This window comes from Pagrus major, chromosome 14 (genome assembly GCF_040436345.1).
Source record: "Pagrus major chromosome 14, Pma_NU_1.0".
Lineage (NCBI taxonomy): Eukaryota > Metazoa > Chordata > Actinopteri > Spariformes > Sparidae > Pagrus > Pagrus major.
The window spans coordinates 22,753,318-22,779,308 of record NC_133228.1 but is presented as its reverse complement, the minus strand read 5'-3'; the positions used below and the strand labels follow the sequence as shown (position 1 = coordinate 22,779,308).

At 42.8% G+C, this 25,991-nt stretch overlaps 1 protein-coding gene across 1 annotated transcript in view; it reads right to left on the bottom strand.

Moving 5' to 3' along the window:
* Positions 1 to 25,991, bottom strand: part of celf2 (cugbp, Elav-like family member 2) — a 217,114-nt gene that overhangs the window by 164,465 nt on the left and 26,658 nt on the right. Inside the window, exon 2 of the mRNA XM_073480483.1 lies at positions 8,785 to 8,820. Within this exon, the coding sequence (XP_073336584.1) occupies positions 8,785 to 8,820 (36 nt within the window). The remainder of the gene's footprint in view (positions 1 to 8,784; positions 8,821 to 25,991) is intronic.

Sequence of the window (25,991 nt, the reverse complement as noted above, 5' to 3'; positions counted from 1 at the left end):
GCAATGAACCACAAATGAATAACAATCTGTAGACCCAGCTACTTTTTTCACAGTCGGTAACAATCCCCCGTTTCTCTTTACACATTCAGTGAAGATTTTATCACCTGCACTAAAACCTTACGGTTCTCAGTCAAAACCTAAAGGCCACAGTCACAGTTTCTGCATCGTGATGGCTATGAGTCTCCGCGTGACATCCTGTGAACACATAGATGGTTTGCACTGCAAGCAGATCAACAGTGCATGAATTAGAAAAGCATACCGAGTGCTCATTGCCAGCACTGCGAGTGTTGGTCCAAACTCTCATTCAATGCAATCGCCAGAATGAATCCAGGCAGTGTACGTTTCTGCAAACAACAGATACGTTGAGTCTTTACATGTCTTTTTGTTGCAACTTCACGTTTCTGTTCGTTCAGTTTTCCATTTTTTGTTGTGCTTATGATTTGATTAGGTTTAGGCACACAAACCACTTGGTTAGGGTCAGGAAAAGATCTTATTTTGGCTTCAAATACCTACTTTGGGCACCACAAACATGGCTCAAGGTTTTCCAAGGTCACGTTAAAGGCATCTGGGTTCGGGTTCCTTCACAGCTGTTACTCCACCACCATCCCCTCCAGCTCCTGATACGGCAGTCAGGTCCATTAACATGTAGTGTCAACATCGTATGACACATTTTGTACAAATGTACATGGGCAAGTCAGCAGCTGTCTCTCTGAATCCAAGATATCAACTGAAATACCTGATCTCAAAGTATCTACCGAGTACCAATCTGATCCCATACCACTTATCTTTTTCCCCAATTTAAAAGCTACATACCTCAGAGACTTTATGAAACTCATCGTAACCATTTTTTTGGATCAGTGCATCCATAATACTTTCACATTTGCTGTTCATGACCAGTAATAAGAGCCTGAATTCTACTTCAACCATTTTCACATCCAACAATTAGGAATGTCTAAAAGAAAATCTGACACAGTATAATATCTCAATAACAAATGTCAGACTGACCTGAAAACTAAACCACCAAAATCATAATTGTCTCCAGGTCTTTGGTTGGAACCTCATCATCAGCATCCCTGAGCTCTATAAACTCTCGCCTGAAGCCCACGGGCACATGAATTAAAAATATTTTCAGATGCACGACCATTTCTAAATCAAGCCGCATCATATCCATCATCAGACACATCCGCCTCAACCTGACAGTCACTCGTACCCACTCACTCACAGCAGGTTGGTTGTGCATGGAGGTGGCAGGAGTGGTCCTGTTCCATTTGCAGACATTAGCAGGGGGAGATTAATTTGTCCCCTTCCATTAGGTGGGAAAGCAGCCGTCATGGCGGCTCAATTATCCCTTAACAAAAAGAAAAATACACAAACAGAAGCCCTTCAGATAATAAAGCGCTGCATGAGTATGTGTGTTGCGTCATATGGATGCCGGTATAGAAGCTGGGAGTGGAGGAGTGTGTGGAGGTCAGGTGTGGCTGTGTTTTCCACTGAGGCTGATGGCTCATTAACGGTAAAACAAATCTGCATTTTCTGCGTCTAATATTCTGTTATTCAGCACTGAAATGCAGCAAATAAGAGAAAACAAGGATTGACAGAAAGAGAGGGATGAAGAGAGAAAAGATAGGGTTTGTTGTTGTTGTTGTTGTGTTTAGACTTGCCGTCTTCCTGCCGCTCTCCTCTTTTGTGAAGATTTTCGACTTCATTAGAATTATAATGAACATCAGCGAGGCTCGCTGCAATATTTTTGGCTCCTTGAAAATAAATGAATACACAAGTAAATCAATTCAAATCTGCCCATTATGCCTGTTTTCTGGGTCGTATGAAACGTGCATAATGGGGCCACACTATAAGCACACGGGCGCTGTATGTTGCGAGGCAGCCCGTCACAACGAGCTAAAATTAGAGGATCATTTGTCATCATTCCCAACATTGCTGCATATTGTAAAATCAATTCCATATCCACGACGACATCGACGGGCTCATGATGGCGTATTGACGGGACTGAGAGACACATCAGCGCATTACGGTGGTAATGTTAAACACTACGGCGGAGTCATGTGGAATGTGGGTATGTTTTCTCTCTATGTGTGTGTGTGTGTGTGTGTGTGTGTGTGTGTTTGGCTGTCGTGCTCCGCCGGTGTGATGATGTTGCTGTGTAGTGAGACTCGCTAATTGGCTCACCTGTCTCTCAGCCATCTGGAGCCTCTCAAAAAAAAAGAGGAACAAAAAAAAACACAAAAAAAAATCGTCACACCGAGTTCCCCCAACATCACACACACACACACGCCCATACACACACACACACACACGCGCACACACACACAAAGGCGTGCATATGCGCCTCAATACGGGAAAAAGACAAACGTGCAAATGTAAATGAATCCGATGAGAACGAGCAAATCTAAAGATATTTCTCTCCACGTCACGCTCTCGTTATCGGAGGGGTTTGGTTTTTTTTGTGCTCGCAGAAGTGATTTAATAAGCAAAAAAAAAAAACAACAACTAGTGTATCGTTTCTTTATCCCGAGCGTTATGTTAATCACACAAACGCCTCAAAATTAATGTGATAATGATTAATTATGGCAAACGACAAGGTTTTTCCTGCCGTGGTAAGAAGTCGGCAGCGGGAGCGAGCGTGCGATCGGGACAGAATTAGGATGAATGTGCAGTAATAACAAATGATGTATTATAAATAAATATTGTTATTGTTTCGGGGGGGAAGCAGTGGAATGTGAAGAAGACACACCCACGACTTCAGCTCCCCCCCCTCACCACCACCACCACCACCACCTCAGAGAGCATCAGCTGGAAGAGAAAACACTCCACTATCCCAGAACACCCTGGGGCATGCTGCTCTGTGTGTAGCATGTGTGTAGCGTGTGCATGTGTGTGTGTGTGTGTGTGTGTGCACTGATGGTGGTTCAGATGAGTCTCATACCAGCAGTGTGTTTCAGGAGGACAGAAGATATGAGAATGTGTGTGTGTCTTCGTGTGTGTGTGTGTGCTTTGATTTACAGGTTACGTCAGCTGAACAAAGTAAGGATAACCATGGTAACCTCTGTCACTGCCGCCATCTTGGGAGCAAAGACATGTAATATTATTATTATTATTATTATTATTATTATAAGTTAGTAAACAGAAAAACATATTATGTAAATTATAAAAAATAGAAATAACTAACTAGCAATGTGAATATAAATATAGAGATATTAAATGCCACATAATAATGAATTATTATCATGAAACAAGAAAATAAAATAATCTAAAAACATAAAAACATATAAATCATAATAATCATCATCATTATTATCATTATCAGCAGTAGCAGTAGTATTTCCATGGAGTAATTATCAATAATCATAACTATTAATAAGAAATATGTAAGTTTTAATGACTATAATACATTTTAACAATAATATATTTGCAATTAGATTAAATATGAATAATATATGAATATATCCAGACAAATATACTAACTTAAAAAAAATGTAACAATTACAGCAATAAATAAGTGTTATGAGAGCGATTAGCATCATTACTATTATTATTGGACCTACAACAGCAGTAATAAAGGCTCTGAGCTTAGAGACCAATAGTGTGTGTGTGTGTGTGTGTGTGTGTGTGTGTGTGTGAGCGTGTGTGTAATAGTTTTTATTCTCTCAGCACCCAATGTGTTCCAGGTCAATGGTCTGAATCACACACAAAGAAGTAAGCCCCTCCCGAGCCTCTGTATGTTCACCTGCCACCTCCTGTGTGTGTGTGTGTGTACGTGCATGTGCGTGCATGTGTGTGTGTGTGTGTGTGTCTTGTCCACAAATTGAACCCGTGTCACTCAGAGAGAAAAGAAAACGTTCCTGAGAGAGAAAAGACAGATTGTGAAGAAGCGAAGGAAGAAAAGATGTCTAAACGTCCGTCCAGCTCTCTGCAGACAGCCTCCTCCCTCCTCCTCCCTCCTCTGTCCCTCCCCGTCATTTGCAGCTCTTCATAATTCATGTGTTTGTATGAAAAATGGATGAACAGCGAGCATGACACCAGCGCAGCCTCCCACAATTAAAAAAACCCAGTGAGAATTTCAATCCCGGGGACCAGAAAGGGGGGAACGGAGGGTGCAGAGGAGCGTCTGCTGTTTGAAGGCTCGGTTCACCCAAATCACACAACACAGATCTCCCTCACCGGCCTCGAGTGGAGCCACGCAGATAACTTCTTGAGCTATCCGTCTCCACTCAGCGACAAAAATAGGACTCCTGTTATTTCTCCTTCTGTGTTATGTTTGGAAATGTAGTAAATTAAAGACCTTGATTTGCAGTTTGTGCTGCACCTTAGCCATAAAAAGCTGCAAGATGTGTTTGGATGGATACGTGGGACAAAATAATCTCAGCTCAAGGACCACTTAATAGAGTTTTCAACCAAATCTCAGAGTGCTCACGAACCTTTCTTGAGGCAAAACACAGGCTATGATTCCCCCCCTGCTAACATGACTGCTTGTTATCCATGTTGAAGTACGTGGACACTTAGTTGATATCATTTTGACACAAGAATAAACTTCCATGCTCACTTTTTGGATCTGAATATCTCAAAACCTAGACGGACAAAACTGGTTACTAGAGGTAAGTATACAGGGTGGCAGTGTTTAAACTGAATGAAGGTAGCAGGCTGCCGGACGAATAAGAACAGAGAGATAGAGGTTTTAAATCCTTTTTTCTTCCGAGACATAGTTTCCGGGCACTCTGTAGTGACGGCTGCTACCGAAATGTTTGCATGCGACTATCTTACCCAGAGCACATGAAACTTGAAGTCCCATGAACTACTTTTCAACGAACTACAAGCTTCCTTCCGGCCACTGTTGTCTGCATTTCCACCGCTGTCTAAAGTGCAGCAAAGATTACGCAAATTAGTCCGCTGGCGTGTGAAAAGGTGACGGCTGCTACAAGACTATTTTCTCCAAAAGTACCTGGAACTTCTACTCCCAGGTATTTCTTTTCAAGGAGCCACAAGGATAATTCAGTCTGCATTCCCCCTGAAGTCCAAAGACTCACGACTATTAGGCAAATGAGTCCGCTGACACATGAAGAAGTGTCAGCTGATGCACGTCATTTTTGCGTGCAACAGTACTCATCTGAAGTACCCAGAACTTTTAGTCCCAGGAACTACTTTTCGAGGGACAAAAAGCTTGTTGTTGTCTTAAGACCAGCGACGACCTAACAAATTAGTCCATGGGTCATTTTTGCACCAGAGCCACCCCCAAAACTCCTGTACTTTTGGAAAGTATTACCGCCTGCAGAGACTGTTTTGAGGTAAAATATAGTTCCTGGAATTTAATCTAGACCCTGGTACCTGCGGTTGAAATGCACTAAGCTCTACCAAAGGTTCCTAGTCCCATTGGGGGAAGTTCCTGTCGTGAGTTTCTCTTAAAATCTGCGTCACTCTTGAAAGAACGCATGCAGTCATCGTGCCTTACTGTTGTAAAGTGTAAGTTCGGGCGCCAAAAGACCAAATGAGCAAATTCCTCCTCGCTTTAAATGACAGCACATTTTTGCCAGTTATGCTGACTGGGAGTGTTTTTAGAAAGCCCCATCTTCCAGACCGCAGCTCTCGTCGGACATTTTCCCACTGGGGGATAAATTAGAGCTCAGGAAGAAGCCTTTAACACTGATAACTGTCACTGCAGAGGAGAGAGAATACTCCAGCCAGTGTCTTCTGTCTGCAGTGAGCCTGATCCCCGCTCATACATATTCAGATGTGGGAATACTGGGGGGGAGGCGGGGCCAGAAGCGGCATGCCGAGCAGTCGCTGTAGCGAGGGACCGCTGTTGTCATGTGGCAACCGGGGAGGCAATAACGGACGCAGCGTACCGGGACGCCACATTGTGTGAATGTCTGTAATTATAGTCTCTGCTGTCTATGTGTGTCTGGCTCGGTAAACAGGAAGTGTGTGTGCATTTGTGCGTCTCACACACACCTGTAGCCCTCGTGCCAAAGAGGGAACTCGAGGCCTTTAGAGAGCTGTTGTATCTGTTCCACTCGTGAGCTGATGCTATTCATACACTAATCAACGCTTGTTTACGACGATTTGTGTATTCCTTTTTGCACGAGGGCGGTACGTGCGTTGCACGAGCACGGCGTCCTCCCCATCTCAGGAGGTCATGTCAGAGCCAATAGTGGGTTTGCGGCTCATAATGACCGATGCTGAAAGGCATCGGTGGAGCCACGCTCGCTAATTATCAGCTGTGTGCCTTCAAAGAACATTATCAGCACAAAGACCTGCAATTATGCCCACACTCGCGCACACACACACTCATATACACACTCCCTTCACACCCTTTATCACCCCTGTTTCCGGCGTCGGCTCTGCGCCCTCCCAAACAGTCTTCTTTTCTCTTGATTGTTGTTGTCTTTTTTTTTTTTTAAACTACGCTCCATGTTTTCCTTCTTTTTCAGCTCCCATTCTCTTCTCCGATGACTCCCATGACCCTCCTTTCCTCGATCCCTACACCATCTCTCAAGCCTGTTTTTATTTCCTGTTGTCTGTTTATCCATCCCCATCCTCCCAATTCCAACCCCATCCTCTCTTTCGGCTCCCTTGTTTCCACTTTTCCTATCTCCACTCCCCACTTCCTCCTCCTCCTCCTCCCAGCTCCTCTTCCTCCTCCTGGCCCACAACAGACGCTTAAATAACGAGCCGGGTGTCAGTCAAACCGCCAGAGAGCTTCATTAGAGGAGGAGAGCGCACAGGATCAAATTACACGCCCAGTTCTCTTTTGTGTGATTTTGTGTATGTGTGTGTGTGTGCGTTTGCAGGGGATTGTGGGGGGTCGGCGGCGGCGGCGGTGGCGGTGATGGTGGTGGTGTTGGTGAAGGCGGAGAGGAAGTAAACACACGTTCTGGAATGACGCAGCTGTGTGGCGGATTAGTGTGTAACACACACAGTTTGTGTGTGTGTGTGAGCTCATGCGCCAGTCACAGCCTCGCCTATTTTCTCCAATCACAGAGAAAAACAAAAGCAAACTATTTTGCCTAATTATTCACAGCCACAGTCATCGTCTCTTTTCTTTTGCTCCCCATGTTTTGCTTCTTCTCCTGCCGGCGTCTTGTTTCTGTGCAGGATCTTATTTTTTTGATCTGAGCTCATTTACCTGCTTGGTTTGCCTATGAATACCATCAAGCTGGATTTAGACAGATGCTACTATATATAGGGACCTTGACATAAAAAAAATCAATATCATCCAGTTCCGTTATGAGAAAAACGATGTAGACTTTTGTAGAATTGATCATTATAGTGTCATCATTTTACCCCTTTTTCTTCCTGCAAAGTATTTAGAGGTTAAATTGATAAAAACATTCATAAATAAAAGATACAAGTTAAATCTATAGAGCTCCTGAATTACTTAAAGGACTACACGAATGGTCAGACAAGATTCAGCCCATTAAAATCGCATATTCTTTACATTACTGCTGCATATTTCCATATTTTCAAATGGGTTTCTAACCATTAGCCATTAGATCCAGCTCATTTCATTACAGAATGAAAATCAGCAGAGACTAAAAGCTGGTTGGGCTGAGATAATCCATCACTGTGATCGTTCTCACACCTTTGGGACTGCTTTGAAAAGACCAAATTTACTCTTTCCTCGACTCAACATTTCTATTGTTTGTCTGATAAGTACTATTTTCTGATAAAGACCGGTCATTTTGGGAAACCTACTGTTCAAAAAAAGATATATTTCAGAAGAGTACAAAGTCCCAATTGATATATTATTTGATGTGGCTACTGAGGCATCATGAAACCACGGCAGTTTATTTGTCCTCTGAAACAGATGCAATTTACTGACATACAGCAACGAGTCAGAGAAGTGCATGTACACAAATAACCTGCTCAGTTTAAGCAAGAGGAATCGGCATCAATAAATATTACTTCCAGTTCTTAGGCTGGACATATACTTGCTTTTGAACCACATGTTTGTGTAGACAACCAGCTGTGTAGTAAAGTAGTTGCCATGTTGCAGCCCCAAAAGGGTCATTTCACCCAAATTTCAGCCCTGAAAAAACCCAACAACGACAAAAAACAGGGTCACACTTGCACTTGTAGATCATACAAACTGTAATATTTAACGAGTGTTGCAACAGTAAGCATTATCTGTGGTTATAATCCACATCATAAAACATTATACGAGCATCATCCTTCTTTATGAGTGTTATGAATGTTTAATGGTTGAGCAGGTGAAAAAGTGCTCCTACTCTTTTTTCCTCGCTCTACTATCTCTTTCCACGTTGCGAGGAAAGAGGGGGGGGTTGGGGGAATGATGGTTTTCAGGGCAGGATATTCGTCCTTTTCCTGTTAACTGTGCCTCAGATGAGAAATAGGTACTGCTATTTTAAGATCAGCCCTTATTTAAACCTTCTTCTCCCCTTCTCCCCTCCCCTCGCTTGATCTGTCGCTCTGTCGCCGAAGGGTTTAGTTTAATGACCCTCCTCGGCCGTAGATCTGAGTCGCGTCACATCTCTCGATTCCAATTTCCCTTTTCTCTGTCTCTGCGCTTCTCTCTCACTCTCTCTATCCTCCACCTCCTCTCACCTTCCTCCTCTACTTCTACTGTACGTTACCACCACCCCCCCCAAACAACACCACTCCAGTGCTGAAGCTAAAATGCCTGCTGATGTAGTCAGTGTTTGGCCCGAAGCCTGGAGATACACTGCATGCCTCATTGAGGATGAGGCCGAAGGGAAGAGAGGGAGTGAGGGGTAAGAGGGAAAGCGAAAGAAAAAAAAAGATGTATAGCAGTACCTTTGTATCGGTCCAGAGAGGTCACTGGCGTCCTGCCTGCAAGACAAGAAGAAAAACAGAAAATTTGTGAAAAGCTGCAGACAAAACTAAATGTTAAACCTCCCCCCAAATACAAATTAAAAACAAATACACAGCATCGCAGCAGTTCATGACATATTGACAAAACATAATCTATAGTATGTACATGGTCACAAACTTTGAGTTTTTGTTCTATGACTATCTTTTGTGGCTGTTTCACTGATGAAACATTACATTTCTGAACTGCACTGGAGTCTGTTTGTGAAACAGTATTAAAATTCAATCTATAGTCACAGACAATAAAATGATTTATCAAAAAAATTGCTTGTATTCAGTGTCAAAGCAGGGAAACATAACAAAGGTAAGCATCTTATTCCGATTGAGACGCTTATTCTCTCCTTTTACGCTGATGACAGTCTGCTGTCACTATCATCACCGGTACGAAATCACCTTCATTCTGGAAGTAACAAATCAACACAAATACTGTCCCAAAAGACAGCTGCTGAGCATTTGGTTCAAATAAAAAAAGGAATACATTTTATAGTTGTATAGTTTACATTATTTAAGCAAAGACATTATGAAGTTGCAAAAAAAAAGATATTTTAAAAAAGCCACATTTGAACATATATATCGTATGTCCCCTTGATTACAAACCCATTCCTGCCATGGCAACATTTCCTACCCACTTAACTCCACCTACACTGCCTGTTTCCAGTCTGAATATATGGCACTGCAGAGGAGCTTTGCAGTTTTAACTTTAGTTTATCTGCCTTTTAACAGTGGAAGTAAAACAGTTGGGCGCCGATGAAAGCAGTGTTTCTGGAAATATGATACAAATCACACAATATACTGGCAAACCGAAACACACACACACACACACACACACACACACACACACACACTGAGCCATCTAAATAGTAAATTGGTCTTGTCTGTCCTTGGGAACAGAAGAGAAACTTGTTCATTCCACTGGGTTTTCTCCATAATTCCCTGCTGTTTCCTCTTTCTCTCTCCTTCCCTTTTTGTTATATCCCTTCCTCCAATCCTCTGTTCCTCTTCCACTGCATGTAAATAAATTGGTCCCCAGGCCCCACCACTAGACACTGTGTGTGTGTGTGTGTGTGTGTGTGAGCCAACATTACGCTCAATGCAACACAGCCACACAAACGCACAACCCTCCAGAGCTTAGAGCTGCAGCGAATTAGCCCGGGTTTTTATGTCACAGAGGTAAATAAAATAATAATGAATTAACAATGCTGTCATTAATAACCAGTGTGTGTGTGTGTGTGTGAGAGAGAGAGAGAGAGAGAGAGAGAGAAAGAAAGAAAGAGAGAGGGCGAGCGAGCGAGTGTGTGTGTGTGTGTGTGTGTATTATGATGAAATGCTGCGAAAAAACTCCTTGCTCCTCCTCAACACAGTGGCCAATCACTGCTATCGCCACTCTTTGCATTTCAAAGACACACTCTTGTCTGTTTCATCTCCGACCACAGAACGCTCATCCTGTTATCCCGCTACGCACACTCGCACACGCACACAAGCGCGCACACACACACACACACGTAACAGCCACCTCCGCTTCAGTCCATTTTCCCAACGCCATGAATTATGAAAAAGGGTAAATGGAACATCAAACACACACTGCTCGCACTCACAGGTTTACACACCACGTACACACACACACACACACACACACACAAAGAAGACACTCATAATGTCCTACACATAAAACTCCACTACACACGTCATCTCGCATATTTTCTGAATCTACATACTTACATACAAGCGAGACCTTTACACGCCACGGCTCCTATTACTTATTAACTCGTATATCACTGCAGGATGTTAACGCGTCCACTGCAGCTAACAGAAACAGTTATAAAGACTCTAATTAAACTTAATTAGAGCAACTTTACGAGTATGATGACACTGAGGACACAGTCAAACAACAAAGAGCTCCGCTTACTTAACGGATATTTAGTCGAGGGTGATGAAATTGGACAAATCCAGAGCAAAAAGATCTTACATTCAAGGCATGTTGGAAGTTTAAATTTGTATGTTTGGGATGATAAAAAGTGCAGTACTCGCCAGTTATGTGTCCATATCGGAAAAATGTTCATTTAAAAAAGTCATGCTCCGTTTAAAACAGATCTTCTTCTTACCATTACAAAGAGATGACTCTACTTGTTTCACTCGTTGCAGGAGGAAGCTACAGGAAAGACTCATCTACATTCCCGAAACAACGAGAGAGCAGATGGATTCATGCAGCTTTTTTGAAACTTCACTTAAATATTCAAGATTTTTTTTGGTGATATTAATCCCTTTATGTGTTAATATATGCATGTCTCTGTGTGGTTTGTTTGTGCACTGCTGTTCCCAGAGATGACCTGTCAGTCAAACAGTGTGGCCTCTGCTGTGACCGTGGGAATTTTCTTTTCTGGTCATTCACCCTTGCTATTTCTGTCAATGCCAACTGCCCCATTCTTCTTATATTTCTTCTAATACAGTTGGACTGATGTCAGATTGAATGCTCCTTTGTTAGTTTCTGATTAACTTAAACTGACAAGAGATAACTTTTAAAATTACACTGTGTAATGCCTGAAGAAAAATGACACTAGCTGCGTATAGATTGGTACCCTATAAACCTCTATTTCACTAAGCAATTCAGTGCGCCACTTGGCTGGATTCTTCCCAGAAAAAACGACAAATGAATGCTCAAACAAAACAGGAAGAAGCATTGTTTTCCCCGGTCACTATCCCAAGGTAACTGTGGAACAACTGGATTAACTGTGGAAAGAAAAAAAACCCAGCTAATGGAGGAAGTGAAGACGGAGACCGAGGTAAAACAAGAGTGAACGGGCGGGCATTCACTCAATGGAGAGCGCTCGGGTGTTGTGTCAAAGTCCGTTCCCCCGCTGATATGTGTTTCCTCTTACCACCTGGACTTGAGACGGTTCAAAATGGGCATTCAAAACCTGGCTAATACAACCAGGTGTTTAGCTCTGCCTTTTCATAGCACTCAGCTCAGGATTTGGAGGTCACTCTGGCTTCTTGAGGTTGTTTTTTTAACTTTGGACAGTAGCCTAACCATGTTGCTAACACTGCCTTTGCCAAAGTGGCGCCAACAGTAATACCACAGGGAAATGCTAGAGGGGGCATCTGAAAAGTTATCTGTTTCTGCTTTGATAAAGCTGATTTTAACAATGTGTCTTGAAAAGTCATCCAAATTGTTTTGCTTGACTTCTTTACGATTGTCATGAGGGCCATTAGCTCACATGACAAATGTTTAGGAGCAATAATCCAGGTCTGCTTTCTCATAAAACCCCTTTAGAAATGAACCGGCACGAACCTGAATATAAGGCTGTTTGTCCTGGTTCATTAGTGATGGACATTTAATAGATACATGGACATTTCTCTGTGTGGAAATGTCTGAACAAGCTTTTCCAAATTCTGAATTACTGTGGGAACTTAATTATTGCACAAGAGACCATTTTATGTCTGTACATTGTCTTACCCTTTCAACATTTTCCCCCAACAAGAAACTTATTAGCTGCTGCACTACAGAGCCACTGAAAAGATAAACGATGTCTCTCTAAAGCTGCTTGCTAAAAACAAAAAAAAGCTTTTAGGTCTGATTTTGAGGGCATCAATTGCCCCTTGTTGGTCTGCTTAAGTCAAGGTGACAAGATTTGGGTCAGAATTGATCACTGGGATGGAAGCAGATGGGAAAACAGCGTCCAGGTGGAAACAAGCCAGCCTTATGCTTCACGACGGACAGCTTTTTGGCGGCGTTTGTTAACCCGAGCACAAACTCCTGCAGGTCTCGCGCCGCTGCAGGCCTGGCGGAGACGTAAAACGAAGATGAAACGTGAGGGACTCCTCGGGCGACAGCGCCAGAACTGCCGCAAAGACGGAGCAGGTGGTGCCAGGACCCGGCGAGTACCACCGGCGTATTTGGATGCAAACACACACATATCTAACACACACACACACACACACTCACTCTGCATCAATACTACAAGGAGGGAGTCACTATGAGCCAGCTGTCACGACACTTCTAAACACCATCGATGACAAGAGCGTTCCCACGTCTGAGCTTTTAAAGCGATTTCCCCCCTCTGTCTCTCTCTTTTTAATAAACACAAGCACATATTGGAAGTGACATGGATGCTTCTATTATGGTGTGAAACACGAGATGCCATGTTTATACTCTCACGGGATTTGCGTTAACCCATTATCAATGGCACAAGAAACCAGGTTACTGGGAGAAATCAGGTTACAGAAGCAAATCAGAGAATGAGTTCACGTGCACTGCAGTAACCTGGTTACTGCAAAAAGCTGTAGCGCAATGTGGCTGCATTTTTACTGTTCAGCTGCAGAAAGCCACTGATTTAGACACAAAGAAGCTATTCTTCTTTTTTTTTGAAGGTATTGTAGGCTCAGTTCACCCAAATTGCACTTGAGCCATTTCATGTATGAGTCCAGGTTTTATGATATCTGAGATTTCTACCTCCTCAATACAATCAAAGATGAATCGAAGTCTGCTTGTGGTTCTCAAAGCATCGAAAAAATTGTATAATTCAGAGACAATATATGAAGTTTTCATACATATAGTAGTAGCCTACTTTTTTACCAGTGGCTGGCTGGAATGTATTTATTTTACTAGTCAAATAAATGTAAATGTACTCGTACTACTAGAGGTAAGAGAGAAAATATAGATGTATATATTTTTAGTTTGGTTCCTGCATTCAACCAAGAATAACCTGGTTCATCAGCAGCCCAGTCACCAGGATAAAATGTTGGCACTAAACGTTTCTGCACACCCCTGATTCCAGCCTGTACATATCAATGGCAGCAGGCCAAATAACAGAAAACTGCCTTCATGAATGTAGGATTTATTGCATATGGGTGTCAACCTGCATTAGGTTTAGCTAGGTGTATCTAATAAACTGGCAACTGGCTGTAATGTATGTTTAGGATCAATTTATTGGTGCAGTTAAAGATTACATCATCAATCTCCCTGGGTGACATCTTACAATCGGTTCTTTGTCAAAACCCAACAGATATATAACACAAAGAAAAGCATTACAATAAGAAGCTGGAACGAGACGTTGCTCGACTGATTGATTAATTGTTCAATTTGATATTTAATCATTCTAACAGCCCCGAGAGACGCTCTCGCTCAGTTTCTCTCTCTAATCCAAAACGTTTTTCTCCCCTTCATCATCATCTCGTCTCTGCAGCCCATCTGTGTCATTCTCACACTCTCTGTTTTTAACACTTCTCTCCTTCTCACCTGCCATCCTGCCTCTCACATATACACAACCAGCCTCACATCCCGTACCCACCATCCCCAAACCAATCAACACACATTTTTAAACACCGATAAACGCATTCACGCACTTGACTTTCACACCCTCCCAAGACTTCCCACTTCTTTCTTCATCTTCTCTCACTCACAGGTGTGTGTGTGTGTGTGTGTGTTTGTGAATGTGTGTATGTGTGAGACAGCCAGTGTCATTGTGCCAAACTGTGTCAGGTCTTAAGATGATGTCAGATGTGGGCTGTTGGCCCGCCTCCAGATGGATCTAGACTCTCTCATTGGACGACGAGTCTCGTAGATGCCAATGCGCCAAGGGGGAATGAGGATTGGACGAAATGGAGACCTGAGCGACACCAAGGAGCTGCCATTTCATTAATCACCCTCTGACTGATGCTGCGTTCATGGTGTACCGGGAGAGACACAACTCGGAGTGACTCGAGGGTTAACAAGAGCACTGACTGACGCATTCATGTGTGTGATACTGTCGAGACTAAAGGATCTTTGTACTCGTGAAGGGATTTTAATGGTGACAGTATCAGGAAAAAATTATATACTAGAGTTGCCAAGATTGCCATCTTGGTTTTTTGATGACCATATTTAGACGTCTATTCTACTGTAAATGGGACCCCGATTTACCAAATTAACATCATGCTGTATTAAAGAAGACTTCAAACTACCCATCAAGACCATAAACTCATCAGGAAACATCTTAGTTTGTTCATAAATCAAGTGAGAAGAAGGCTCATTTTCTCATAAGCTTACATACACCTGGACTTCTTTTTGAAACCAGTGGAATTGCCCCCTGCTGGCCACTACATTGTAAAAACTGCTTTTACTGACTTGAATTCAAGCGAACTCCAGCCTGCATTCACGACGAACAAGGAAACAACAAACTTTCTACAGCAACTTCTTAAATTACTTTAATTAATTCATTAATTTTAAACACAGACAGCAGCAACAATCGAAAATGTTTGGGACACATTTTGCTCAGTACTCACAAAGCATTGGGGTTCAACACACAGCCCGACTCAAAAGATCCATATTGGTTGCCATATCACTGTAACACAGATTTATATAACAACGAGGTGTTGAGCTCATAATAGAAGGAAGATAGTTGTGTGGATTTTGCCAGCGCCAAGTGACTCATGATAAGATGCATTTAAATCCTGATTTTATTTGTTTTAGTTTAAAGTAAAATCTTTACTTTGAAAGGAACATCTCAACCTCAAGGGATGTTGAGCTGAGCTGTATTTTACACATTGTATGTAAATTATATGGGTATTATCTTTGCTTAGATCTCCGCACCCGAAGACGAATAGCTGCTGCGATGTGGCTGCTAATGCGGAGCCAAACAAAAGCAAACAAACACATGCTAATGCAGGAATGGTACTTCACTGGAAAATAAAACATTATGAGTGTTGATTTCAGTGTGGAAAATATAAAAAAATCATGCACTAATAAAACATTATTTTACAGTCTGTTCAATCAGCAATTCAGATGGAACTACTCCGTTAGATGCTGGCATTGCTGTGAAAAGGCCATTACACTGTAATACGCTGCAGTAAAACTGTGCATGTGAGCGCTATAAAAAGGGTCTGAAACAAGTGCCCCAACAGGCTTCATTTACTGTGTCTTTGTGTGTGTGTGCACGCCTGCACAAGCGAGTGCACGTGTGTTAGCAGGGATGCATGCGTTCATGCATGCATGTGTGACATATTGAGGACATTTAAACGCAGCGAGAGAAACGACCTGCATGGTAAAGGGTGGACAAAAGGAGAGAAGTGGTGGTAGTGTGTCAGGCCTCATTTAACTCGTGATATTCAAAAGGGTGTGCAGCCTGGTCGCAGCACGCTTACACACTTTTCACACACACATGCATATTGTATGCGCGTGTGAACATGTGTGTAACCGCCGCCTATAGTTCAACAACCCAAACTCAGTGGAGGAGAGACTCCTGAATCATCCATCATGCCTCCGGGAGAGGAGAGAAGACCTCCCCTCTTTTTGTCTCTCCCCTCTCCTCCTCCTCCTCTTTAGTAATAATAATAATAACCCCGTCCACCCGACTCCCCCACCACCCTGTCTCTTTCCCCATTTAATAACAGCGCAACAGATCAGCTCCATTAGCCCAGACCTCCTCACACATGCAAATGAGGACGGCGTTATGGAGGCACGCGTCACGCATTACTGATGCCGCCCGCCCCGACCCATCACCGCTCGCAACACAATAAACTGCATGTGTGTGTGTGTGTGTGTGTCAGAGAGGGACGTGTGCATGTGTGTGTTACAACAGTGGTTAAATTGAGATGCATTAAGGTTGTGATTGAGGCGATGCATGTGATGACGGTGTGTGTGTGGGGCCCAGAGCGAGGCCATTACCGGTCGGCCGGATGATAAGATCGTGCAAAGTGAACATGGTAGGAGGATGAAGGCTGGAGGAGATGGGATAGAGGGGGGAAATTAGATGTGAGGAGCACGGCTGGATGAGGAATATTCAACGACAACACTTGGTTGTGAACATTTTTTGTGTTCATGTATTTCCTCAGAAGTCATTTTACACAATTAAACACGGCAAACATGAATCTGCATTATTAACATTTTAGTTAGCTCATAATAGGAAGCATTAATCAGCCTCTGCCTCAACATGTTGCCTGTTTCGTAACATACAAAAACTGTTCACAACAAAAACAATGACTTGCTGAATGTTGTCAGAGTCAGTAGCAGCTACAGAGGTCAGAATGGATGGCTGCTTGTACAAAGTGTGAGACTTTGACGCCACAGGCTGCAGCTTGTATCCCTCCACCTTCCAACATTGGCTTCTTCCAACCATGACAACAATATTTTCTTGTCCTCCAAGTTTGTTTTGTTCCCTAAACTGAACCAGACTTTATCCAGAGAAGTAACCAAGTGTGAGCCCACCATGATCCCATCCATTTGTTTCTGGACTACCATTCTGAAGCCTCAAGTTTGGCATTACAGCTATCGCCATGTTGTTTTTTTGCAGCCAATGGTGACCGTAATTGGGAAGGTTATCAGAGGATCTGAGGACTTTCCATTGTACCGTCTTGTCAATCATAAGGTAGCTTATCGTCTTTTTTAGGACCATGATTTACAAAATGAACATCTGCTGTATTGAAGAAGACTTGAAACTAGTGATTGAGATCATAAACTCATTAGGAAACTGCTTACTGAGACAAGAAATCAAGTGAGAAGTTGGGTCATTTTCTCATGAGCTTACAATTAGACTTCTTTTTGCAACCAGCAAAGCCATGTGGTCATTTCTCAAAAGATACCTGCAGTGGCACCTGGTGGAGCATCCAAATGGGGAAAGATTTGAGTAGATGCATCAAGCGAAGACGGATGGGTGAAATGTTGAGGATCTTTGGTTCAATCCCATTTCCAATTTCTACCCCTACCCTTTTGGCTCCCTTGCCCCTCAGAACATTGTTACAAGGGTTCGTGGTTGAAATCCCCCCCTATGAAATGGGACAACCCTTCACAGACTGCATATTTCTTTAAAGATGACACTTAACCCCTACCCTTCTATCCCAACACGAAGCAGGACGTCCAACCCCCAAGCATGAAGGCGTAAAACAGAGGGGTAGGGTTTATCGGTATGGTCGAGGGATGTATTGGGATTGAGCCTCAGTAAAGATCAGGGAAAAACAAACGGGTGCGAAACGCTACAACTGTTCTCCTTTGATCGCGGGCCTGTGATGCTCATGGCTCTTTGTAAAGGTGTTGACAGAGAGACTAATAGGGGACCTCAATCACATCCTGCTACCTTGTTAGCTTTGACGGATGTGCAACATAATTGAGCTGAAATGATGGTTTGTCATAATTGGAAATAATTAAGGCTCTTTTGTGGCGACGCCGTTCCATCTGAAGCTTTCATTAGCTAATTCAATACATTGCTTTTGTCCATTTCAAGAACAAGAATCAGTCATGTCCTTATCCGCCCTCTTGTTGCTGCTCTTTTAAAAACTACAGATTTGATGAATAAACTTCACTTCCCTAAACAATCATTCCTGGCAGCCGGGGCGGCGGTTACTTAGCGCAAAGGCCCCGGTGACAAGGTGCCTCATAAAAGGCCACCATATCAGATCTATTGCTGTCCATGTGACTGTGGAACGATAAAGAAGCCGGGGAATAAATCAATATCATGAATGCCAGTTCATCAGATTTGGGGGTAGCTCAGACGGCAAAATCTTAACCACTAATCTCTTTAATAGTCTGATATTACATTTTAATCCCAGTCTGATTCCTTCACTCTTTCGTTCGGGCTGTCTGCCGGTGCCTGTCAAGAGGTGAAGGGGAGTAGGACAGTAAATAGAGAAAAGAGAGGTATCAAAAATAGAGTGGAAATCAAGGTGGATTAAAGAGAGGGAAAGAGCAGAGAGCCAGACAGAAGAAATGGACGGAAAGGTGCGAGAGAGGAAGGAAGCAGGGCAGTAGAGGAAGAGAAATGATTGGTTTATGGAGCGTTGCTGCCGTTTCAAGTCTGAATTTACAGTGCGGGTTGATGGACTGTGAGAGACGGAGAGGCAATAAAGTGATGTCGATGAGAACTGAGGACAAATTGATATGATCATAACATGTCACATTAAAGACAGGCCTGCCATCCATCAACATGATAAAAGGCCTCCTTCATTCTAACACTAACAGCACTGCCATTGATCTCAATGCTTCACTTAGCCAACCGCTAACCATTTATGATAACTATCATTATCCAGTTATGGGGATGGTGACGATCTATCAGCGCTATCGTCGTCGAGGAGTCCACAACGAAAAAAAAAGATAACCCTCACTAATTCGCCGCACTGACAAGCCCTGGATCATGGAGGGAAATTAGGTAGAAAAGAGAATTATCTCCCTCGATTTTTTCTCATTATGTCTTAAAATAAAGCGATGGTGATGAAATGACAAAGTAGGAGGGAGATGGTGTGTAAAGAGCCACGGTTGTTAAGGATGATTTGAAGAGAAAAGTCAACACACTTCACCAGAGAGTACAAAAAAATCCTCCCTTACCACAATTCAGTGTCGTTACCAGAAGGATGGAGTGCTAATGCCATCAGAGAGCGACAGAGCGGGAGCGAGAGGAAAAAGCAGCATTGACGATAACACCAAACATGCTTTTAAATCACCCTTGAGCAAATCAGTAAATCAATATCAATTAGGCTGTGAAAGAGCCCAAATGGACAACTGGCTTTGTTTTAACTAATGAAGTCTGTGGAGAATCCAATCAGTCCTGCCCCCCCCCCGCCACATCCTCGCTCTTCACTACCACCCCCACTTCTCATTACCACCATGACAATGTGGGAAAAAATGCACTGAGACAGATACAGATACACAAACTCAGAGGCACTCACTGTTGTAGATTTGAAATGATTATTTGTGTCGGCATCAGCGATTCCTTTGAAAAATCTTATATCGGCCGACGACTATCACTGACCTTTTGATATGAGATGAATTTTTAATGCGGTTTGATTGAATATCGATCTACAGAACGAGGCGTCGATGTGCATTTCAAAACATCTCTGAACACAAATTATGCTCATTAATAAAGCTGAAAGGTATTTATGATAATAAAAAGTTGATCTTTAGTCAGTTAGTTGGTGTTTTTACTTTGGTACAGAAACCGGAGAGTCAGTTTCTGGTTTGACAAGTGCAGGTTTTGTTTTGCGAGGCGTATTATATATATTTTTTAGCGCAGGTTACTAGGTTACACATCACCAACCGGCAAGGAGGCTGTCAAGAAGTGTATGTCCGAAAAAAATACATACTACAGTTTATTCACACATGTGGGGCAAAGCATGCGATATTGGACGTAGTGTATTTCTTGGTCGAGCCGATACAACCTCCTAGCATCTCTGCTGGCTGCCTGGCAACCTAAGGATAATGACAAAACTCCAGGAGGTCCAAGAAATAATCCCATGCGTTACCTTCAGTTTCACTTCAGATTTTGTACGGCTAAAACAAACAAGATACACTGTGTCACTTACTGGGCTTTGAAGGTGTTGACGGGCAGATTTTGTGATCGTTGGACCCAATCAGGCTCACTGTTTCCCTTTGACTTCAGTCTTTGTGCTAAGCTAAGCTAACAGGGTTCTGTCTGTAGTTGCATATGGATCATACAGTCAGTAGTGGTGTCGAGCTTCTCATTAAAGGAAGGCAAACGTCAAACTCTTCCTTCAAGGAAAAAAATTCTAAATATGAACTGGTTTCAGTTTCAACAATGTGACGACTGGAGTGTTATATCACTGTATTTTGAGTATCTGTTAGTTTTTGGACTACTTGTTCAAACAAAACTAACCATTCGAAGAATTTTTGACATTTTATGGACTAAATTATTCATTCATTAACTGAAAATGAAGGGAGTCAGAGGTTGGAGGTAGTTTTCCTCCAGATAAGTTCGACTAACCTTGAGGTTTTGCTTTAAAAACCTGTGAGATCGCTTGTGTTTCTCATGTTCCTGTCTGACTTTCTTTGTTCGCAAAAAAATATCACTGCATTGTGAAATCCCAGTGAATAACTCGAGCTGGTTGTTAGTACTGACAAGAAGTGATGGCCAAAGCTATGACAATAAGATCCAAGTTGTTAGAAAAAAATGGAAGAAGAGAAGTTGTTGAAAGTTTCACAGTGTATGTCATCGCTACACGGATTTGGATATAGTTTTCACTGAGTGATATACACACACACACACCGAACACACACCATCCCTGGCAGGCAGCATGCGGCGAGGCTGCTCAGGGTTGCCATATCATTTTAAACATCCATCAGCTCAGCAGAGATATCATATTAGCTCCTCATCTGCATACGCCGCCGACAGAATGACAAACGAGAGAGAGGGAGAGGGAGAGCGCTCTCTCCTCCTCCGTTGCATCTCTTACATGGCTGCCTTGCCCCTCTGCTCCCCCCTTTTGCTCCCTCCATCTCCTTATCCCTCCCTTCTAACCTCCTAAATTGGATCACCACTGCCGGCAGCGCGTGTGCTGAAAGTGTGTGCGCGCATTGTTGCGGTGTAATCACATCTTTTAAATGGAAAAGGGGGGATGAATCTAAGGAGGAACAATGACCACTGGACCCATATCTGACTCCCCCCAGTCCCCCCTCTTTGTATCCCTGTATACTCCATCACGCTCACCTTCGCTGAGCAATCGAAGACTCCCAGAAAAGTTTTCTTCTTATGCCTCCGACCTGTTCTTACTTTCAAGCTTTCTGTCCACAACTCATCAAACTTTAAAAAAAGCTATACCTCAAAGATTTACCAAGCTTGCTGTTCCAATTTTCTCCGTTTGACCGCAGATTATTAAGATTTTAACCCCGTAGTCCTGTATTGGACGGGCAAGATCTTGCTGTTTACGACTTTATTATTGTATAAGTTGATACTATCCATGTGACATAGTGATTGCAAGTAATGGAAACTACTGATGACTTTTTTTGAGTGATTTTTTAAGCAAAAAAGGTCTATTTTCTGGTTTCTTTACTGCTCTATGACAGTAAACTGAACATCTTTGGGTTGAGGACAAAACAAATGTTTGAGGACGTCATTTTCGCCTTTGGGAAACACTGATCGACATTTTTCATCATTTTCTGACATTTATAGACAAAAAAACTCATCAAGTATTCCAGAAATAATCGACAAAGAAACTAATCGCCAGTTTCAGAACTAATTTCAAAGTTTACCTCATTGTGGCGGCAACTTCCTGTCAATTAAAAGAACACCTATACCTCCTGCAAATGTTCTGTCTGATAGGTTGTGGTTATTTTATGGTCTATTTGCAAAACTGATTTGAATGCACCTTCACCGGCACTCCGAAGATGAGTAATGCCTCGAATCGCTGCTTGTGGTGGGTTGTTTTCCCAAAACGCAGCTTTTCAAGAGCTAGTAGCGATAGCTAACGCTAGTGTTTTATGGCTTTGTTTTTAATATATGAAGCGAGGACTCCCTGGAAAGCATTATTGATACTGGGTAAATTATCTTTGTGAAATAAAGTTAATTGAAATACAGATTGAGTTTGCACATTACATTGACACATATTTCCTTTTGGAAATATACAGAACCTGTGAGAACACTTTTAAATCAGCCTGGTGCCCAAACTTTTTCCTTTTCAAGGTCCAAAACCACAAACCACAGGCAAACACTTACTGTACTGTAGCTTTAAGATGCAAAATGTTACTGGAAGGTCTTCATAAATCTTGTCTGAACTCAGAAAAGTACAAAAACTCTGAAATCGATTTCAACCAGCCGATCTGAAATTCTCAATTCCCTCTCTTCCCGTCTGATTCTCAGTCAATCTCTCTCGCCCGCCCCTTCCTGCCTTCCCCTTATGTTGAGTGAAGACTAAAGAAGGGCGAGCTAGTGGGTGTCTAGACCCAACCACCACCACCGCCACCCCCAAGACACAGACATAACAACGCTTGTACTATAAAGGCGATATCATAGAAAAACTAGAACAATAGTCAAGAACACTGGTACACAACGCCGCGACAACGACTCCGGATGCTGCAACACAACAGGGAGAGAGAGTCAGGGGGGGAGGGGAGGGGAGAGTAAGAAAGAGAGAGCGAGAGGGATGAATGCAGTAGTATCCTCAGATCTGAAGGCAAATCCCCCTTGGTGGTAGTTCTGCTCGAGCGGCTGGCACTGACACATGAATATTTCATACTGTTGATGTTTAAATCCTATCATTTGTGATGTGGCGTGCGAGCGTGCGTGGAGATTCATTGAAAAGAGGGAGAAGAATGTGTGTGCGTGAGTGTGTGTTGATCTATAATGCATAGTTTCAGTAAGTTCACTTGTGATACGCTCTATTGCATCTGTATTTCAGTATTGTGGAAGAAGTGGACGTGCTCGCGCTGCGTTCGAAAGTGCACGTGCGCCTTCAAGCGCAGATTGCCCCGTGTTAGCTCATCCATATGCAGCTCAGGGCACGACACATAAAAACACGGCGAGTGACATGAATACACACATGAATATATATATAGCTTGTCCGTACATCGACATGCAGAAGAGCCTTTAAAGAGTCGAGGATGCACTTTTTCCAGACGCTATAAGGCCAATTAGTCAACCGGTTTCAGGAAACTAGTTCACAAACTAGTTCACAAAACTAGAACATAAAGACCTGGTTTTTCTGCTGGCAGGAGGGGGGCCTGATACACCGAGATGTCAACGGGGGCCATGTTTAAAGCCAAACATCACCCAGAGTTTATCTGGCGGCTCGAGCACACACACGGCTCCACTTGGTCCTTATCAGCGGCCATTTGGCTGAGTCGGCATGTTGGATCAGCAGCGGAGGCAGGAAGCTGTTCGACCACGCCAATGGAGGACTTCAATCTTCGAAATAAAATAATCTCATCCTTCAGCTGTCCTATCAAATAATCCATTTTTAAAGGGTAAATCCACCAATTTAAAACACATTAAAGTGTGTTTACAGGTCTTGAGGAGCTCTACTACATTTGTGGAAAAAGTGGTATAAAGCCTTTTGTGGCTCCAGAGGAAACTGCATGTAATCTGATAAACTGTCTCCAGTGATGTCACTAAGTGGCTTAGTTGCACTGTGGGTAATGTAGGCAGCAGTTTATCCCATAACAGACAACAATAACAATCAAACACCAGTCTGGAGACGGTCTTTAGTGTTTTTGATGATTTTAGCAATCGCCGTAGGGGAGGGTGAGAAGAGGTGTATTCAGTTGGTTGCAATCTGCCATCTCAACACTAGATGCCGCTAAATTATACACAATGGACCCTTAAACAATCGTTCAGCGACTGAACTGAATTCTGCATGACCATTCATTTTTTGATGAATCACTGCAACGCAAAATTCACAGGTATTGGCGTTTGCAAAACATTGTGATTTCCTGGAGGAAGTGCTTATAATATGCAACCCAAATATTACAAATAATCAAAACTGGGCTTTCTGTGATGTTCACAGTGTCGTGGGACGATATAAAGATGTAATGTCACAATTATCCTGGCCAAACTTATTAGGATATCATCTTGACAATCATCACAATATTCTTAAAAAAACTTATAATGGCACTATAACATAATGTAATTACTTAACCTTACATTTTCAAGAAACTAGGAGAACACATTTTTATTTAAGCGATTCAAAATAAATCAAGAAATGAATACAGGACTGTACATTATGGAGCTAGACACCCTTTTCACGTCACTGATGTGAAGACATTCATGATTATCCCGATTTACAATAATCTTGATAATGGAAATTCACCATAAGCAACTTACCCTTACCTACTTACTCTATCGTTTCACGCCGAGTTCACAGCGACAAGAAGATTGTTTCACGGTTTGTTTTGTCTTTACGAAACGGACACAACCAACAATCTGTTAATTCTGACTTCTGACTACTTGAAGAGATAAATCAGTATTTTGTCAGTGCTAGTCTAAGGTTGTTGTTTTAGACTAAACATCGAAAAGTGTGTTCGTTGTGTTTCTGGGTTTGTACTGTTTATTTTATCGGTCTTGTTTTAGTTGCATCACTTTGCGATGTACCTACCAGTTAGTGAATCAATTTGACTTCATTAGTAGATTATGGCTTTATTAATAGATCAATTTATCTTTCCACTTGCATCTCTCACTGGGCTTCAGTCTACATCACAGAGCCACTCAAAGCAGAGCAGACCATTTCTCTTCCAGCTCATCTCTCGGGCTCATTACTCCGTCTCTCCTCCTCACCGGGTCTCCCCCTCTGTCTCTCTCCCACTTTGTCTTTTTTTTTTTTTTTTCCAGGTAAGCAACACGATCAAACCCTCCGACTCTCCATTCTGACTTCCAAATACACAATTTCCCGGCTAATAGAGTGTACTCAGAAATGACTAATCGAATCGGAGCTACCAGGAAAATTAATTTACCATTATGTTCTTCCAAAATTGTAACAGGGAGGGCCGGCAACCTTGTGTAGTACCGCCGCAGGGGAAAGTAAACAATTAGAGACTCGGTGACTAATGAATTCTGTGATTAACGAGTGTGTCGGAGGTAAATCTCTACAAGACTGACACACACGTGCAAGCACGTATATACAAACAGTTACACACTCGGAGTGAGGCGCTCCTTATCTATACACAGCATTCATGGTTGAAGTGAAAATATTCTGCGCCTCTTCCAAATTCTTTTTTTCCCCCCAACCGCCAACATTCGTACCCTGCATGGTTAAGTGAAATAGCTGGCATATCCACTCACAGATTGAGACTGATAGCATGTGCAAGCCTGAGCTGAGTGTGTGTGCGTGTGTGTGTGTGTGTTTACATGCAGAAGCAAGCAAGAGAGTGAGAATAAGGCCGGCTCAGAGTGTGCGCGAGAGTGTTTGTGTGTGGTGGAAGAAGCGAGATAAGGCCAATCTGGTTTGTATTACAGTCTCAGATAAAGAAAGAGAGTGGTGAGGGGGGGGGGGAGATAGCGGGAGCGCCGCGGAGAGGGATGGCACCTCAGTGGCAACACGCTCGCCTAAATCACCAGCAGTGTGGCAACCGCTTCAGGAGAAACTCGCCGTGTGTGCACAAAAAAAAAGCTTGAGCTGCCGATGAATTTGTTCCCAAAAAAAAAAGGAAACTTGAGGATGAAGTGTCACTTCTATACATTCTGCTTCTATTATATAAAAAAAAACCCCAATGGGCCGAGTCCCATCTGGGGAGAGGGTAATGACAAATATAGAGGGAACATTAGGATTAGATGAGTGTGTGTGTGTGTGTGTGTGTGTGTGTGTGTGTGTGTGTGTGTGTGTGTGTGTGTGTGTGACGTGAATGTGCATCAAATCCCCAAAGCGACGGCCACAGGCTTAATTGAAGGGTGTAGTGGCGTGGTGATAGATAGAAAGAGACAGAGGAGACAAGTTGTGTGTCGCTC